The sequence below is a fragment of the Fukomys damarensis genome, unplaced genomic scaffold (genome assembly GCF_012274545.1).
Source record: "Fukomys damarensis isolate Sample0158 unplaced genomic scaffold, DMR_v1.0_HiC HiC_scaffold_22, whole genome shotgun sequence".
NCBI classification, from domain to species: Eukaryota; Metazoa; Chordata; class Mammalia; order Rodentia; family Bathyergidae; genus Fukomys; species Fukomys damarensis.
In genome coordinates, this window is record NW_022900934.1 from 100432 (window position 1) to 120325 (window position 19894).

The following is a 19894-nucleotide window of genomic DNA, read 5'->3' on the forward strand; positions in this document are numbered from 1 at the left end:
AAAAAAAAAAAAAAAAAAAGTCAACAGGAGACAAATGTCTATACTACCACCTTGGAAGAAATAAAAATTAATTCCCCTACTTAGTAGGATGAAATTTGCAAAGTGAGCCACTATGATGTAACTTACAATAATTTATGTGATTTGTTAAGTAAGAAAAATTAAAAAATAGGAAATGTATGCAACCTGTCGGCTCCAGGCTGTACAGCACAGTGCTAGAAGCCATGCATTTATTATAGCCTTCCCACAGAACAGAAGACAATTACTATAATTTCTATTTTTAAAGTGGAGGTTCCCCATGGACCAATGACTCACATTTAAAGTGAAGAGAGGAGCAGGTGTCAAAGGGACTTTATTACATTTATAAGCCTTCAAATGTGGACTACACAGTGCCTTCTGATGCAGGCCACACAATAGAGCCAATGCATCTGATTGCTGGATGCCTGCGTTCAACTGAAATGTAAGCTATAGCTTTTTTTGTCAGTTTTCCCAAGGAAATTGGCAAGCATTCTGCTAGGTCAAAGTGGGCCTTGCCAATTTGGATTTCCTGCAGATAAATTATTCAAAGAGCAGAGAATAGAGAGAGTTGCAGGGATGTATAATAAGTGCTGCTTGCAAACTATGAGCTCCCATTGATGAAGCTAACAGCTGTGGCATTCATTCTGCTGAGCACCTTTCCATTTGCAATTTATCTGCATTAAATGATCAATAAGCAAGAAGTTTTCTTCAGCACACACAGCTTTGATTTTAAGAAGGAAAACCTGGATTTTGGGAGAAAAGCCAGGCTCTTTAATATGAGAATGAATTTATAGGAGCTCAGTGACCTGTGACCTGGACACCAAGCAAGGGATGAAGGCCTCTGGGCTGGTTGCAAAGAAGTGGCTTTGGAGGCATCTGGCAAAGGTGTGAAGAAACCAACCCCACTTAGTTCACATCGTTTTGCTCTTCTGGGCTCAAAGCATTGCTAAGGTGGATCTCTCCTCTGCATTGGGGCAGCCATGCCCAGGACACCACCAAGCCTCTCCTACCCATTGGCCCCCAGCACCTCCTGCAAACTATCCACACAGGGACAGTCTCTGCTCTAAAGATGTAAAAGCAACAAGATCCTTCTCAATTTCTCATTGATCTGTTTTTTAAAAACCCTTTACTTGCCCAAAGCACAAACCAACCAGGTCCCTGTTTTTGCAGAGCCCACAAATAATTCACTTTGCCTTAAGCATGAAAGAGTTCCTTTGTCAAAACAGCCCAAGCTTACTCCTCACTTGTTGCAAGCCTAGCAATCTTACTCAAGAGCAATGTCTGCTCTACTTCTCTAACACCAACTTAATTCTGCCACCCAAAGCATGTCTTACAGTTCAAACCAATACTCCAACAGCTCTGCCTTCTACAGGAAACCATGAGGAGGAGAATAATTTACAAACGAAACACATAATGTTTAGCCAAATCTATTAACTGGAGAGAATTGGCTCTTTATCCATCCACTCCACTTGCATTCTTGGTAATGCACAAAAGTAGTTTTTAATTCAAGAGGGTGCTTTTGCTTTGTTCCCTTTTGTTTTCCTTTCTAGTAAAGTCAAGGCCAACCATGTAAGCTCTTTGTAAACATACACAGCTCTCACAATGACCAGCCCCTTTTTGACCCATCTGCAAAGTCAAGTCCCCTGAATTGGATGCTACAAACTTGGGAACCAAAATAGTTAAAAGCAAACCCTGAAGACTTCTCTTAACTCTATGACAGTTGTGAGTAATACACTCAGGGCCTGACACATAGTTAAAGCAAACAATTCACATCTAGTCTTTGAGAGGAAATCATGGGCTCCTAAACCCAACAAGCTTCTGCTGGCCTTCACTTTCACCCCAGAGGTCACAACTGTCCACCTCCTTTCATCACAAGCTCAGGGACATCATGGTGGCCTCTGGAACGGTCTGTGCCTTGCTAAAGACCTCACTCCACAACATTTTCCCTCTGCGATTATAACCAATAACTGAGGGCTGGCAAAGGCCAAGGCCTGTGCTGAAGCCTGTCCCCAGAAGGTATCCTGGCCCCAGGCAACACCAGACTGGGCTTCTCCAAAGTCTGCACATCATTCCAGGGAGGAAGAGGGGAAGCACCTTTGGATGGGCAGCACTATGTCTATGGACAAATCTCTGTCATTCTGCCTCCCGCCCCTTTCCCTGCTCATCGCCCTATCACTCTATCTGACATGAGCTCATCCCTTCATAGATGTGAGGTCATCTCTTGCAGATGTAACCATATCTCCTGCAGAAACCTGCTCAGTACCCATAACTGGGATGGGCAGAGGAAGAAATGGATGAGCGAATGCAGGAGTGAGTTGAGACAGGCAGAACTGTCTGAAATTCTGACAGTGAGAGAAGGAGAGGTACAGCCAGAGGGGCCTGAGCAGGGACTGCACAGCAGTCTGGACTGGGGGCTCTGAGCCTGCTGCTATCATAGGGTCATTCCCTTCAGCCCTTGTTTAAAATATGGTCCAACAGCCAGCAATGCAGAAAAATTAGAGTGCATGTAGGAGAATTTTTAAAATTCATAAGCTTATGTGGATTACAGGGGCCTGCCGAAGGGTTGAGCCTCTTGTACTATTCTTTTCCTCACAGAGACCTGGAGGAGGGATCTGCTGACTCCCAGAACCATGGGCAGCCCCTCCCCCAGAAGAAATGGAGGAAGAAGCCACGGGAGTGGAGAAGTACTGGGGAACTGGCCATCCCTCATCATGCTTGGCCTGGCAGCACCTCACCCTTCCTGGGGTTTTTTTTGTTTGTTTGTTTCTTCTTCTTCTTTTCTTGCTTGCAGCCAAGAGCGACACCAGCTCTGTCACTGCTGTGAATCTCTGACGGTGGACAGTATTAACCTGGTCCAGTTCCTAACAATAGGGAGGAGCTTCTCTTAAGAACTTATGAGCAACTTTCAAGGGCTTGCCTGTTCCCCTCCTCGAGCACTCTGATGGGGCGCCTCACAGCTCCCAACTCATTTGCTGCCCACTTGCACAAATTCACAGCTTCCTCTTCTTTTGAGGATAAGCTCTACCCCAGGTCAGGCTACAGAGACAGCAATGCACAGATCTCCTCTATCAGAAGCCCAGTGCACATTCTACTTCCCACTTTCTGGATCTTTGAGGCCAAACCACATGGCTATTCCCCTGGAAACCATATCAGCACCTCCTGGTTTCTGTTTCCTCTGGGGGACATCCCACTGAGCATCTGAACTTCTGCCATTCCACCCATTGTGCAACCTTTTTGTAGCTGAGTAGACCATCCTCTCCTTAGGTGTAGAAAGGACTTCCCCACCGGGCATTACTTAACATATGAATTAGGAAGGGTCTCCTGATAGATATAAGCATGGGCTCTTGGCCCACTCCCATCCCCAAATTAAAAATTACAGCTGCTGCATAATGGACACTCTGGTAAAGTAGCCATATCTTGTCTACCAGTTAAAAATTCTAGCATAGATGGAATTTATCCATATCCAAGGTAGTAACCAACAATATCAAGTGAAGTAGGTTAGAAAAGCTACAGCCCGTGTGGCACCTCCCTACCCTGCAGGTACCTCCATCTGGTTGTTCTCCCTGGCGGTTCCCACAAGGGCAGAGAAGGGAGGACCGAACATCATGGAGTTGACCTTCTCATCAATTTCGTAACTTTTGGTTATGGGGTTTGGGCCCAAATGCTTCATTCCACAAGTCAAGAAGGAGTTCAGGAGGCTACCATCAATGCTTGCACTTCCCCCAACACACTGCGTCCCATGTTGTCTCACAGCCCCTCCCAACAAGTCCTGAGCTGTCCACATTCCTGGTGCTGAACCCAGAGTTATGCCGGCTGTGGCCACCTCCCACACAGGCCTCAGCTGCTCCACTGTCCCACTCACAGTAGCTCCTCCTCCCAGCCCCTATGTGTTAGGCCCTCATGTTCTGTGCTGCTCCTTCTCAGCCTCCTTTAGCAAAAGATCCCACCTTTCGTACCCTCAGTCCTGGACAATCAGCCTTTTCACATCCTCCTCCACCCCTGGCCGAAACTATGTTTTAGCTTTCCATCAGAAGGGTAACTCAGAGCCCAGCTGCCCAAAACAGGGGAAAACAGGTTTCAGTGGAACACTCAGGAAATGGCTGGGGCTGCCAAGAGGACCTTGAGTGTAGGCCCAGACTTCTTCATGTCAGTCGCATTTTGAACAATCGCCTGGTATCCATGCCGGGTCCCAAGCCTTCTGAGAACCTCATATCAGGGCCACAGGGGAACCAAAATTCTCCTACCTAACCTTGATTTGGTGCCAACAATCATAGAAAATACTTCACTCAGAACCTCTGGCCTCAAGTCAGATCACTTTCATGGTTACATGTCTTGTTCCTGTGGAGCTAAGGAGAATCCTCAGGCTAGAGTGAAGCCAAAAATTTAGTGATCAAGATAAAGAATATTTCAATGCAATATTTTAAACATCAACAATAATGCTTTTAAATCCATAACAAACAAAACATCACAGTTCTAGATTAAGACAAGACCATTATTCCTAGGCCTGAGGCAACCTCACAGAACCAAGAGGAATGGGGGTGCTTGGCAAAGTAGCTACCAAAGATCTTTTAAAATACGCCTTCTTGTCACCATATTCAGAAGGAAAGTGTTGGGCTTTGACAGTAAAGTACAAGCACACTCAAATGAAGTTCCCACTTTAAGCTATGTGGACTCTACCCATCTCGGTGGCCACGCCCTAGGTGGCAGCAGATATGGAAAAAGGTGATATGTCAGGATGAGTGATCAGCGTGTAGCCTCTGGGAAGAATGCTCTCTCAACTACTGTTCATCTCAGCTCCCATCTCTTGGGTTACCAAGTCTTGGGGAGCTGGTCTTACCTAAAGAAGCTCATTAAGAAGTTCTGGAATTATGGGCTGGGGATTTAGCTCAGTGGTGCCGCTGCCTGCCTCGCAAGCGCAAGGACCCAAGTTCAATCCCCGGTACCAAAAAAAAAAGAAGTTCTGGCATTAGAGGCTTGTCAGCAGGAACAGCAGCCCTAAGCACATGCCATATCCTGGAGCTACAGTGGGGCTCTGGAAGGTGAGGAGCCTGAATCACTTCCACCATGCATCTGGGTGGGCCCAAGAAGGTCTGTACCATCTGCCACACTTAGGAAAGTGGCAATAAAACAAGGTCCACACGCCTCATCATGGACCATAGTTTCCATTGTCAGACTCTGGGGCTCTCTGAGGCCCATGTGGGATCATAGTTCAAGGCAGGGAACTGCTAGAAGGTGAGACTCTGCTGTCACATGTTAGTTTTACTGCACAGAATCATTTTTTTCCTTTAGTTTTAAAGTGACTATTTGGTCCTACTCTCCATTTACCCTTTGCCCAATCCAGACCATCCCCTCTGTGCTTCATGCCTAGAAGCTAAGAAGAGGTTGGCACAGGCAGCCTGCAATGGAGAGTCTTCACCTTGTTGTGTCTGCCCAAGAGGCGTCTTGAGGTCCTGCAGCCACTGGCCTTGTCTCCAGGTGTCCACCGCTGGGTCAGCAGTTTGCCCCGGAACTCATTTTCTGAGAGTTTAAAAAGATACCGAGAAAAGAAGTCCTGATGAGAACCAGGAACGCCAGCTCCAGGAAAAAGAGACTTGAGATGCTTTACACAGCATTTACATAATCCCTTTGCTTCTGGAATCCACCACGAGAATGGGCAAGGTCTAGGCCTATGGCTGTTTCAGGGAAAAGGAAAATTCCTCTCACATCTCAGAGGCTTTGCGCCATCATCCCAGCTCTTGCAGCTGCTTTAGGGGACACACGGCAGCAAGGTGTGGATGTGCATGAACACAGCAGTTCCAACCAAGGGTGCTGAAGAAAACCAGGTAAGACCCACCTGGAAACATAGCACTTAAGCTCTCCTACATTGAAGATTAGCTGACTAATGAGTAATTATTCAGCTACAACTAAATCCCTTGCTGCTCCTAAAACCCAGATCCATTTCGAAAAGAAAGAAGCAGAAAAAACACATTGCTTTGCTTAACTTCTCTGGAACCTATTGATCAAGGAAAGTGAAGTCCACCCATGACCCTGAATCATCTCTGACAATTCTACCTCTCACAAGGATCACTGGGCTCCACCATCACTCTTTGCCTGTTTTAAGTCTCCCTAAATTCTGCTTCTTTCCAGCCCAATGCCTCCAGTTAATATTTAATTCCTCATATAAATCCACACATCTAAGCAAAGACTGAATGCATCAACTGGACATGACAAAGAAATGTATTATGTACCTATTCCCTGCACATCACTCCCTGTTTCCATGACAACATGCTTTCTACAACTGCAGAGTTTCAAAGGAAGGTTATTAGTAACCAACAATAAAAACAGGAAATGGATATTCCTGCATTCTGCTCTCCACTTCTTCTTGGAAGTGAGTTTGGATACTGCTACAAGCTAGGTCAGCCACACTGTTGTCATAAACATCATCTTTCTTCCCCCACCCATGTTTCTGATATGCATTCCCAAATGCTGTTTTTCTCCAGAATTCTACCACCCCTGGCCCTAGCTAGGTCTATGGCTCAAGCAATAGCATCTTCTTGGTACCTAGAAATGCCTCCATCTCATTAAAGATTTCTTTTGAGAGTCTAGTCACAGAGGGAAGCAGTTTGGGTATCAAGAAGACAATATAATGCAAAGTGTTCCAAGACATAGTAAACCCACCAGACTTGATACCTTCTGCTAGCCCTGACTAAGTGCCTTCCCCCTCTGAGCTATGAATCAACTGCAAGGCATGGCTGAGGATAGGCTTTGACCTTCTCACTTCGACTGGCAAGGAACGGCTGTAGGACCTTTCCCACTCCAAGGTCTCCAGACACCCAGGTTCCCATCTGGAATGTAACATTGGTGGTTATTACCCTGAGCCTGTGTGAGGTGCCTCTAAGTGCTGCTGAGCCTATCCCACAGATAGGTAGGTCCTCAAACCTGTGTCGGGAAGAGGACACACCCAAGACACAAAACTCACAGGGCAGATGCCACCAAGAGTATGAGGAATCTAAGAAGAGGACCCTGCACAGGGGAGGCAAGGCCAGTCAACCTCATACTATTGGGAAGGGAGGTAGGAAGAATAGGCTTGGAAGATTCCAGACATGAACAAGACAACAGCCAAACTGTCTGCAGCCACAGGGTATGTATCTCACTCTGGAGCTGGGGTTGAAGGATCCTCTGTGCATCTCCTCCACTGTGACAGTAAGAGCTGGGAAACTGCCAGGCCTAGCAGTGTTCGAGTCTCCCTTTCTAAGCATCCATCTGGGCTAAGAGAAGTTGGAGATGCCTGTGCACTAGCTGGTCTGCATGGCTCAAGTGAAATTTCTTGTATCAGGGAACGTGAAAGTTCACTGGGTATGGCACGCTTACAGCTGTAGAGAAGAACCTAAGGTCTATGCCCTGCAGGGTATCCCAGAAGCCACCTCCTCTGGAGCTTTTGCTCCAAGCCTCTCCTACTTCTCAGAACCCTGGCAGGTGGGAACTGCCTAAGGAAAGGGACTTTGAACTCTCTGCTTGATGGGAGATGACTAGGTCACTTCAGCTTTTCCATCTTCACCACCCCTAGCAGTGTGGAAATGAGCCTGTGTGAAATTCTCTATCACCCACATTCCTCGTGCTCCTAACCCTAGGTCAGCCTGACACCTCATATCTGCTCAGCAAAGGACCAAGACCTTAGAAGCATTCATTCCTCCAAGAAGCAGTTCCTGTCTCCTCCTGGTGCCAGCAAAGCCAGTGGGATCTCAGAGCAAGGGCCTCTGAAACACAACCCTGGAGGTAAAACATGTAGTTAGTCAAAGTGCAAACCCTAAACTTGCCCAACATCATATGGGAGGACCCAGCTCAACCATGACATGATTCTGCCTGCTTTTTTCAGGGAATTTCTTGGCAACAACTGTAAGTCATGCTAGGAGCCCATTATAGTGTGTAATTCTTGTTTGGCCCTTGTAGCCCCCACTGGGACCTACATGTGACCATCCCCTCCACCCTAGACAAGGCTCTCCTTTCTGATGCTCTGCATAACCTTCATCCCTGGCAGCACACTAAGCCACAGGCATAATAATGTGCAGGACCCACTGGACAAAAGGCAAGACCTGCACAGACACATGCAGGAGCCATGCAGCCCACTCCCAGAGGCCTTGCTGCTCCTCAGCCATCCAGTCACAGCCAAGGGACCCCACTGCTCATGCAGATCCACCCTGTGGGTCATCCAGCTTCTCTGAAACTTTAACTTCTTCATTCAATGTGGGGAAACTATTTGGCGAAGGGGGGAGCCTCAGTGATGCATGTGGCTATCACTGCTCTCGGCACCATACCACCTTTCCATCTGGAACCTGGCTGCAAGAGGTTGGGGTAGTAAGGACCAGCCCTCCTTTGAGGTTCTGAGGTCTCTGAGTTCATCTGAATCATGCTCAGTGACACACAGGGGCTCTGCCTCCCAAGCACATCTCAGATAACAAGCCACTCAGCAGCAGTTCTGGACCCAGGTTGGTGGCACTGATTGTGGGTTCTGTTTGGGAACCTGGAGCCCTGCCTGCTGAATGTGACACTGATGTCTGTCCCCACAGGGGCCCTAGATCTCCTGTTATGGGGCTACAGTGGGCAGGCAAGCTCAGCAAAATAACAGTGACTGCTCTGCCTGGCCACAGGGAAGGGCTCATCCTCCAGAAGGCCAGAGACCTTCAGAACTGAGCCAATTATCACCCTGCCAGTGGGGCTCACTTCCTAAAGCCCAGCCACCCCACAGGCACTAGGGTCAACATTCCCAAGAAGAGCACACAAGACCCAGCACCAGAACCCTGGCCTTGTTGGTCCCTAACAGTCCTGATGACCTAATTCATAGTGTCCTTGTCTCAGAGCAAGGACATCAGCACTGTGGCTACTTCCAATTGCACTGCCTGATAGAGGAACTATCTTCTCTGAGGCTTCTTAGGTCACCTTGACTCTGGCCAATCAGCCTGCCAGGGGACTATATTTGTGCCCCATCTGGGAGACCTATAGTGATGGGTGCTGGCCCTGCTCCAACATCCCCCCTAAATAAGAATGAAGAGCAGCAGAGCTGAGCCAGAGGCCAGGCAGTGATTGTAGAAATTCAAATATTTTCAGTTTTCACTGGGTTTTGTATCTTTGGTGGCCATGGGCTGCCTCTGAGGCCAGGAGCCATTACCACAGCAACCCCAGCACACAAAGAGGAAAATGACACCTTCACCCAACACACATTCCACAGAAGGTTTCACCAACATGTCAATGGGACACATCACCCTTCTGACCTCCTCCATCCCCCAAAGCGGGTGCTTTCCTCCCTCAGAGCCCACCAGTCCGTCTGGGCTTGGTATCCCTCTCCTTATCCCTGTTGGATAAAGGATCCTAAAAATGTCAACACCACTCTCATTCCTCTAAAGCATTTCACCCTTCCTTTCAAATCTTCACCAAACTTGAGGTAGACATGTTCACAAAGCAGTCTGTAAAAGTACCTTGCCCTTCCACTCCCTTCCTACTCAGCTGCTACCCAAACAGAGGCCCATGTTGTACAGGAAGGCATGCTGTGGCCACCCCACCCCCGCCAGCCCCTCCAGGTTGCCAGGCAGGCTCTTCCCGTTCCACCTGGCCATCAGATGTCAGAAGCCCTCTTCTCTCTAACTCCCTCTCTGCACAGAAAGACTGCTTCTCAGGTGACGTGGGCATTTCCTCTCCTCCTTCTCACCCAAGTCTTGCCAGATCTGCCTACTGAATTTCACAAGATTCTGACCACTTCTGACCTCTCCCACTGTTTTGTTTGTGAAAACTGACAAACTGATTCTAAAATTCATGTAGCAATTCAGGGACCATAGAAGAGCCAAAACAATTTGAAAAAAGAACAAAGTGTAGAATTCACACTTCCCAAATTCAAAATTTACCACAAAAACTGTAATAATCAAAACAATTTGGGGGCTAGGGATTTAGATTAGTGGTGCCACTGCCTGCCTCATAAGCACAAGGTCCTGAGTTTAATCCCTGGTACAAAAAAAAACAAAAACAATTTGGTACTGGCATATGACGGACACACAGATAAACAGGACAGACTTAAGAGTCCAAATATAACCACTTCTATTTGTGGTCAACTGATTTTCAGGAATGGCATTAAGACAATTTAATGGGAAAAAATATCTTTTCAACAAATGTCCTGGAACAAATAGACAGCCAAAAAAAAATAATTCATAGTGGATCACAGATCAAAATGTAAGACCTACAACCCTCAGGAAGCTTAGAAAGTCTGGAGACGTTGTTCAGTGGGAAAGCTCAACACCCTATGCTTTTTCCAGGAACGATGAATGAGGGACACGGGTAGAGGAAGATGGAAGGAAGGAAAGAAGGAAGGAAACACAGGAGTAAGCCCTCCTGACTTGGGGTTAGGCAGTTGTTTCTTAGATACAACACCAAAAATACAAAGCATAAAAGAAAAAATTGATAGATACTGGATTTTTTCAAAGTTTAAAACTTTTGTACTTTAAATACTATCATCAGGGCAAGCCACTTTCTGGTCCCCCTTCTCCCTCTCTTAGACAGAAGCTTTCTTTCCCTCAATAAATTTTTCCTATTCTTAAAAAAAAAATAATATCATCAGCCAGGCATGATGGAGCATGCCTGTAACCCCAGTACTCAGAAGGCTGAGACAAGAGGATTTCTCTCAAGAGTTTGAGGCCACCCTAGGCTACGTAATGAGATCAAAGTCAGCCTGAATTACAGAATAAAACCCCGTCTCAAAATATAAATAAACAAGTCATAAATAAGGTGAAAAGAAAACCCACAGACTGAGAGAAAATGTTTGTAAATCATGCCTGATAAAGTGCTTTAATCAGAATAAACAACCCTGACAACTGCATAATAACCCAAGTTTAAAATGGACAAAGGATCAGAACAGAAATTTCTACAAAGACATTTGTCCATATAAGTGGTCAACAAATACAAAAGATACTCAACATCTAGTCATTATGGAAATGCAAATCAAAACCATGTGATAACACTTTATCACCACTCAGATGGTTATAAAAATTGAAAATTTGACCACAAGGATGGGTGAGGGTATGGATAAACTGGAGCCCTCATACATTGCCGATGGTAATGTAAAATGGCACAGTCATTTTGAAAAACAACCTGGCAATTCCTCAAAATGTTAAACAGAGTTTCCGTCTGACCCTGCAATTCCACTCCTAGATATCTTCCCAAGAGAAATGAAAACATATTCATACAAGGGCTTATAAACAGATATTTATAGCAGCTATATTAGACTAGCCAAAAAGAGGAAAAAAACAAATGTCCATCCACTGCTGGATGAAAATACAATTTCATAGTATTTGACAATAAAAAGTAATGAGGCACATCTATGACACAAAGTGGGCGAACCTTGAAAACAGTATGATCAGTGAAAGAAATCAGATACAAAAGTCCATATATTGTACAATTACAAATTAATGCAACATCCAGAGTAGACAAATCCATAAATTCAGGAAGCAGATTCATTGCTGCCTAGGACCAGAGAAAAGGGTACAAATAGGGAGTGGTTTTTCTAGTGTGGGCTTTTCTTGGGGTGATAAAAATGTTCTAAAATTACATTGTGGTGATAGATGCACAACTCTATAAATATGCTAAAACCACTGCACTGTATGTTTCTATTGAGTGAATGGTATGACATGTAAATTATATGCAAATAAAGCTGTTTAAAAAGAAGCCCATGCCACATACAAGAATTCTGTTCCTGTCTCATAGACAGGGTCTCAGACTCAGATACTCACAGCAGAAGACATTCTCACAAATGTTTGCTGACTTTCCACAATGACACTAGGGCAGTTTAATGGGAAAGAACAGTCTTTTCAATATGCTGGATGGCCAAAAGAAACTGAGCCACTCACAAATATTAACCACACACAAATATTAACTGCTGCCTCAACCTCTCTGCCCATGGGAGGCTGGGTCCAGGGCCTCTGAGCAATTAGGGATGAGCCATGGAGGGCTGAAGAGATCTCAAAAACCCACCCTTGCCCGAGGGCATTTATAGCTGCATTCACCCAACACAGGCCAAGACAGTTGCTTTCAGCCACACAGAAACACTCCTCCCCCTCTACTGGGCCACATCAGGATGGTCAACAGGATGAAGTAAGGATTAACCTGCAGCTGGTCCAAGGGTTATACAATCCCACCACCCAAGAGGCTCATTCACACCTGCCTGTGGGGTTCCAGTGCCCTGAAGAGGCCAGGCCTCTTCAGCTTTCATCATTACTTACGCAGAGTGAAATTAAAAGGTTGAATATAAATCTATATCTTGCCACCTGAAAGGAAAAAAATTTTCTACCTTTCGACTCAATTCCTCCTTTTCCCCTTCTTGCTGCCTACCAGGTTTAAGGCAAAACCCAGCAAGACAGGAAGGAAAGGATGAGAATGAAAATGGAGAACTAATGGAAGGACCCGCGAAGCCAACCATAGCAGCAGTAGATTTGAGGGAAAACACAGTCTAGAATTCCAGTCTCTGGAATCAAAGTTAACATCTGACACCCAGAGCTCTGAGGTCCAGGCTCTAGGAAGACAAGGCTTTTAGGGACACACAAACACACACCCTGTCCCCCACCTGCCCAAAGAGGAGCCAGGTCTAGAACTCTTTGCAGTTCAACCTGAGGCCCTTCTCAGAACACTGAAGAATGAGGAAATTTCCAGAAACTCCTCCCACCACCCAAGTAGACAATGGCTACAGCAGGCACGAGGAGGGCCAAAGAGGTGGGACACAGACTGTCTAAGACAGGACAGGTGAAACAGCCTAGGAAGAGACAGGAGTTGTTTGGGAAGGCTAAATACCACCATGGTGTCTATCTCCCTGGTCTAGAAATAAATTATAAAACCAAAATGAAAAATCCAATTAAAAAGAGGAAGAAGGGCAAAGTGAGATCTAACATCTGACCTGGGAGCACCAGAAACAGAGAAAAAGAAAAATGGGAGGATACAGTATCAATTAAATAATTAAAAACAACCTCCCCCAACTCAAGGAAACTATATTTTTATATTAAAAGACTCAGCGAATGCCCATCCTAGACAGGCCATGGAGATGGGCAGGGAATCTGGGAGAAGCAGAAGGGAGGGTGAGAGGAAAGGAGGAGAGGGGAAAGCAGCGCAGCAGATAAAAATGATCAAGATCCTCCAAAACAGACGTAATTATTATGTATTACAAACATACACTAATAAAAATATTGGATCAAACAAAAAAATTTTTAAGTAAAATAAATGCCTACCACAGTGAATGAAAAAGGACCCACATTCAACTCAGTCCAGCATTGCAAAACCTGGGCAAATTAGCAAGTCCCAGCCTCAAAATTTAAAAAAAAAAAAAACTTAAATGAAGCCAGCCTTGGTGGCACACACCTGTAATCCCAGCACTCAGGAGGATGAGACAGGAAGATTGCTGCAAGTTCAAGGTCAGCCTGGGCTACATAGAGAGTTCAAGACCATCCTGAAATACAGAGTAAGACCCTGTCTCAAAATAAATAAAGAAATAAATAAAGAATGGGGATATAGTTTAAGTGTGAAGGCCCAAAGGGAGCAGCAGGCCACCATGTTCAAAAGCTGGAGCCAGTCCTGTGGCCAAAGAGGCCAACCATCCCAGCATGCTCAGGGCTGTCCTGTCCTACATCCCAGGAGCCCCTGTCCTGGGCAAACAGGCTGGTGAGGCTTCCTGTTGCCAGAGCCCAAGTTGGGTGAGAAGGTAATCCGCCCTCAACCAAGCTGGCTTGGGAGGAGCAGGGGCCTATGTCACAGAAGGCAGCTGGAAGGTGGGCTGCGCGGGGGGCCTGGTCAAAAGAGTGTCACATAGGGCCAGCACTTTTGTAGAGAGACGGGGACAGACGTTTCTCAGGGTGGGAAGACGAAGTAATAAAAAGGCAAAATTCCAGAAGAAACCTGTGGGGGTCTGGAATCAGAGGTGCCAGTGTGAACACTTGGTTTCAAGGTGCCTCAATAGAACGAAAACAGACACAGATATACATGCAGCACACACACATATGTGTGCATAGCACATCTCTCTTCCTCAGCCCAAGGTCACAGGCTACCCTCCAATCTCTGCAGGCACAAGGCAGAGAAGGACACAGGTGGGAATGTGAGGAGCACCCAGCACCCTCAGGCCAATCAGGGACTATCCAAGGATGAAAGTAAGTCCAATAACCCACTGGTCAAAGGAAGAGGTCATGAGTCTAGACAGATGTCCTTAAAAATAAACAAATGGAGTTTGGTAAGGAAGAGACATCACTGTTTCAAAGTACTCTCTCAAAATACTTAGTAACTGCAAAGGGAAAAGAGGGACATTGCAGACACACTGGGATGGCCCATCTAACTCAAGTGGAAAGTCAGAACATCAACCGAGTGACCATCAGCATCAGGTTTGAGAATACTGTTAGCAGAGTTTTAGGGTGCAAGCCCCAGCACTGGGGTCCAACAGACCAGACACAAAGTCACCCATCCCAAAATGCCAATCAAGGAGCCAAGCAGAGGTAAAGGAGCTTTAATCATCATAGCCACACTGGGAAGGGCAAATACAGTGGCTCAAGATCTGTTTTCAAGGGGCTGACACAACTTTGGGGTTTTTTTTGTTTTGTTTTGCTTTTTTGAGACAGGGTCTCACTGTGTATGTAGTTCAGGCTGGCCTTGAACTCACAGGGATCCTCCTGTCTCAGACTCCTGAGTGCTGGGATTACAGGCATATGCCACCACACCCGGCTGAAACTTTGGGGTTTTATAAAAAGAGGAACAAAAGGTAAGAATTGGGGTTTGCATAGCTGACAGAGAGGGGGAATTGCACTGCTGACAGGGTAGGTAGTCCTGGTAAACTGTGATCTGGTTGTTAAATCAGAACTAGTTCTCCAAAGTGGCTCTGGAGAAATCCTTTTGGGTTCCCACAAGATTACAGCTCATGCTTAGAAGGACAGCCTCAGTTCCATCATGGGGAAATTGGGCCCACTTTGATGAGAAGATCTCATCATAGAATGAGCTATCTACAAGACTCTGCTTTTCCTGGAATCTGAGGTGACTATAAATTTAAGGCAATGATTAGAATCTTCTAGGCACTGCTTTAGGGGATCTGAAATAGGACGTCTGTGAAGGCTGGAAATTCAATGACCCCATAAATCTTGAAAATGCCTTATCTTGATGTAAATGTAGGGCTAATAAACTAGTTTTTAGGCAGACAGGCCTTCTGTGATTAACATACCTACCTAGAGAGCTGAACAGGGATCTGACCCAAATTTTAAGGTAACAAAGGAGGGACACGCAAAAGGAAGGCAGATATCAAGCTTCCTCCTGCTGTAGTTGCCCATTGGGCATCTACAGGCCTCTAAGTCCCTGTTATAAGATGAACTTCATGGTTGGGTGCTATATAACCCAAACTCGATCACAAGAAATATCAGACAAACCCAAACTAAAGGACATTCTACTGTATAAAGCTAATCAGTGTTCTTCAAAATCTCATGGTCACTGGGGCTAGGGATTTAGCTCAGTGGCAATGTGCCTGCCTTGTAAGCACAAGGTCCTGAGTTTGATCCCTGGTACCAAGAAAAAAAAAATCTCATGGTCATCAAAGACAGAACCATTCCTATGCTGGGCTGACAAAGATAAGACCCCAAGACTTGACACCGCATGTGGTCTGAATCTATCCTTGAAGGTCTGAGAATAGGCGGGAAAGGCAGGAAAGGACCCTCACTATAGGAAACAGCCACCCTTTATTGTGGGTAATGGCATCTCAGTAGCAATATGCTCTCAAATAGTTCAGGAAAAACAGTTTAGTCCTGTACTTGAAACTGGTCTATGGGTTTAAGGTTATTTCCAAAATAATTTTTGAAAAATGAGGATAGAGAAAGTTATTTAAGTAAACAATAGCCAGTGGAGACCTCTATAAGGTCAGATTGAAGCAGGGGGAGGAGGCCTCTTAGTCCTCCTACTGGGCAGGACACCCCATGTCCCTGTCCCAAAACAACTCCTGCCCTTACCTCTAACATGCAGACACCAGCCCTCAGAATTTTTCTCTGGGATGACAGGCTTTGCCACTAGGGAAAGCCAGGGACCAGGCCCTGAGATAGTTGGAGGACCGGAAAATCTTCCAGTGCCCAAGAAGACATGTTCCTCTAGTCTAACTGCAGACTGATCTAATACAGATTCCCCGCCTTTCCCGGCAGAGGTCTGGGCAGCACCCCACCCCCACCCCCATCCCAGATCCAAGACTGCAGCTCTTTCCTCCAGGGCACAGCCTGGCTTCCCCACTGGAGGTGCACAGTTGTGGAAGGGGTTTCTGTCCCTGAGTTCCTGGCAGCCCTCTCTATTGAAACTACTTTTGACAGGAAACTCGAATAGGGCCAAGGAGAAAATGAGGGCAAGTTCTGCTCTTTTTCTTTCATTTCTTTTTTTTTAAACTGGAATCCAGAGAGAAGTAGAATGAAGACTTGCTGAGTGGAGCAGACAGACCTGTTTTTGCTGAGTTTAGGTGAAAATGAGAGGAGAGAGAGGTGGGGGCAGGGGAAGTCGGCAATTCTATAGCTTTGCACATTTCTCTCATTATTTTGCTTCTAAATCAGCCTCGTTGGTACTTTCTCTATTCAATAAAAGCCAAATGCAAGCCATGTCCCTTAATCTCTCCAACAGCAGCTTACTGCTGAGAAAATAATACAGATGTAACTTCCAGCATCATACACTTTCTTTTCCATTTATATGCAAATAGTGACCTTTCACCCAGGCTGTCTCAAAGAAGTGTTTCCTTAAAAATGCAAATAGCACATTGCTGGCAGTTACTGTGGCTGAGTCTTTCTTATATTATTATCATTATTTCTTTTAACCTTCCCAATGCTGCAAAAACAACAGCTAAACCGCTAGGCAGTAATAATGACTTTCCAAACCAAATCACAGGACTGGCTCTCCAGGCAGCCTGTCATCTGAGGCTGCCAGCAGGGGAGGAGGTGTCCAGCCTGGGGCGGCAGTGTCACGGGAGTGACAGACAATGTCACACTGCATCTACCCCCAGGCTCGGCTGAGCTAGTAGAGCAGGCCTGTGGCCAGGCTTCATCTCCACCCACGCCAGGCACCTGGGTTCCAGGCAAACCAAGCAAACCTGCTCCAACCACATACAGACAGGATTTCACTTCTGAAGATGCTCAGCCACAACCTCCATTCTGCTGGTGAGCGTGACCCCAGAACATTCAGAGCAGCATGCACATCCCATCACACAGCAAGGAGCTGGAGCGGTTTACTCTGGAAATGGGGGCTCCCAAGAGCCTATACTGAGCAGCAACAAAGATACTGAAGGAAATGCCAAGGAGGAAAGTAAGCACAACCATGTAGTCAGAGGCACTGGGTGGGGGTCCCTGCCTCCCCTAACCAGCCCCCTGTACCAGGACAAGCCCAGGGACAGTCCCCACATTTCAGCCATACCCACCTGCTGCTACCCCTGCAAGGCAACCCTAAACCTGTGTCCAGGAAAGCAGGTAGGTGGTTGGCCAGGGTGATCAACTGGCCTTGCCTCACTTGGGCCACAACCAGGGACCAGATCAGAAAGACTTTTTCAGATCAGCCACACCTGGACTCACTTGTATGACTCCTAGGGGAGCAACACAGGCCATGTTTCCACTCAGTCCTTTCCATGCAACACAGGAGAGGCAGATTTGGCATTGAACCAAGAAGGCAAGGCCAGGAACTCCTCAGAGGACACATTGTTACCTCAGGAACACTGCTCTACTGTTTCGGGGTTTTTTTTGTTTTTGTTTTTTGGGTTTTTTTTTTTTTGGAGGTACCAAGGATTGAACTCAGGACCTTGTGCTACCGAGGTAGACAGAGTACCACTGAGATAGATCTCTGGCCCAGCTCTACTGTTTCTTACCAGTGAATACAAGAAATTTTTAGTCAGAACAGCCCAGGGAGGAAACAGGCACATCCTTCTTCCTCAAAATCACACTTTATTAAGGCCTTGAGGATCCAACCAGAAAGAGATATCTCAAAGTCCCTGTAGAATCTATCTCCAACCTCATCTCCAGCTCAGAAAGAAAAGTGCCCAAGAGCTCCACAGTGAGGAAAGAAGATCCTGGAGCCTCAAACCACTGGTAATGATGATTTGGAAACAATAAACCCATTTCCTTCTCTCACCCCTAGTCTGCTGATCCCCAAACCCTGCCCAAATTCCTGTTTGTGTAGAAAGTGGTCCCAGGGGCTGCTCCCTGACAGGCTTGGCTACAGTTTAAGCTGTCAGACTCTGGATGGCCCCAGATTGGCTGTTCCATCAGCAACAGCCCTCTGCTACTTTGCAGGCCTAGAAACCTGAGGCTTGGGGACTGCTTATTTCTCCGCCAGAATGCACAGTGCTCAGAACACAGTGAGCCCACAACAGATTTGTGGGGAAATGCGAACACTTTGCAGATACCAGGGGCAGCCTGGTCCTGAGTGACTGGCCAACCAGGGAGAGTTCTACCAGATTCTAAGACCCTGTATTCTACACTGACACAAGCTCCCAAAGTCATCGGAGGGCTCTGTATCAGAAAGTTGAACTCTAACTCCATTCTGGTTCCTATGGATATTGGAAGTACAGGTTGGTGGCCAAGCATGAAACTCAGATGTTGGGGAGAAAAGGAGATCCACATCCAGCAGCAGATTCTGAACAGCAAGTTCATGATCTACTGCAGCTTCCTACAAAACCTTGCTAGATGCGATTAGAATAACAAATCTGCTTTCCTTTTCCCTTTTCAAATGCACCTAAGCAGCAAAATCCCGACTTAGCACTGAATAAGCAAGCTGATAGCTCTTCACATTTCTTAAAAATTGGGGAGATGCCTTATATCTACGTGTTGTGGGGAGGGGAAACCCCACAGCTAAACTGCTAGATGCAGCAATGAGATCTGGAGAGATGACTGTGGCTAGGCTGTGACTCACTAAGTCTAGGGGTAGGAATGATCTCGTAGAAATAAAATGAAGTACCACAAAAATACAGATTATCTGCCCCCTCCAAAATTTTTAAAATAACAATGAGGTGCCCTTCATCCAGGATATCTAGTCTGCTCTCTTTTTTTTTCTTTTTTTTTCTTTTTTTTTCTTTTTTTTTTTTTTTTTTTTTTTTTTTTTTTTTTTTTTTTTTTTTTTTTTCTGTACTGATCAAACCTGGATTCTGTGCTTGTGAGGCAGGCAGCAGAACCACTGAGCTAAATCCCTGGCCCCCTAGTCTGTTCTTTATGTGAGTAGACACTATCTCTAGTGACTACAAGGGCCTGTCTTAGGAAAGAGCAGATGGTGGGGAACCCTAAACTGGAAATTCCTCAACTGAGTGTGGAACCTAGTCTTCCTACCCAAGGTCCCCCTATCTCAAAGCCAAACACTAAGGCTCCTGCGCCAGGGAGGCCCTGAGGAGGTGGCCTCTGGACTCAAGCAGGTGGTGGTCAGGCTCTCCTGAAGGCAAGCAGGGAAACTACTCATGTCTGAAACATGATAGCAAGTCATGAAAGTAACACGTCAGTGACCCAGGAATCCATAATGGCGTCTGTGCTGAATGTTGAAAGAGAAACAAAAATGTAATGGCAGGGGATTACAGGAGACAGGGTCATGTCCAGGGATCTTAAGAATAGCCTGGTTTGTGATGGAGAATAAGGCTGAAGGACAGACCAGGCAGACCAAGAATATCTTGAGGTTGTGAGAAAGAACCAAAAAGGGCTGGGCTGAAGGCTATAGGGGCCTTCAGGGCTAATACGCAGTCAGGACTGCTGGGCAGGGCTGAGTGCAGCCTTAAGAGGAGTCTCTTCAGGAAGCATCACCAAGCCCTACCCATAGCTCATCTAGAGCCTAAGTATCCTCACACAGGGCACAAAGTTTAAAAATAATGTCAAGGGTTGGGGATTTAGCTCAGTGGCACCACGCCTGCCTT

General features: G+C 46.2%; 1 protein-coding gene across 7 annotated transcripts in view; it reads right to left on the reverse strand.

Moving 5' to 3' along the window:
- The window catches only part of Myt1 (myelin transcription factor 1), a 111417-nt gene that overhangs the window by 33660 nt on the left and 57863 nt on the right, over window positions 1-19894 (reverse strand). For 5 of the 7 annotated variants that reach the window (XM_010633417.2, XM_033767201.1, XM_033767202.1 and 2 more), the window contains one exon: window positions 5432-5532. The exons of the other annotated variants lie outside the window; for them this stretch is intronic. In XM_010633417.2, the coding sequence (XP_010631719.1) occupies window positions 5432-5532 (101 nt within the window). The remainder of the gene's footprint in view (window positions 1-5431; window positions 5533-19894) is intronic. 7 annotated transcript variants of the gene reach the window in all.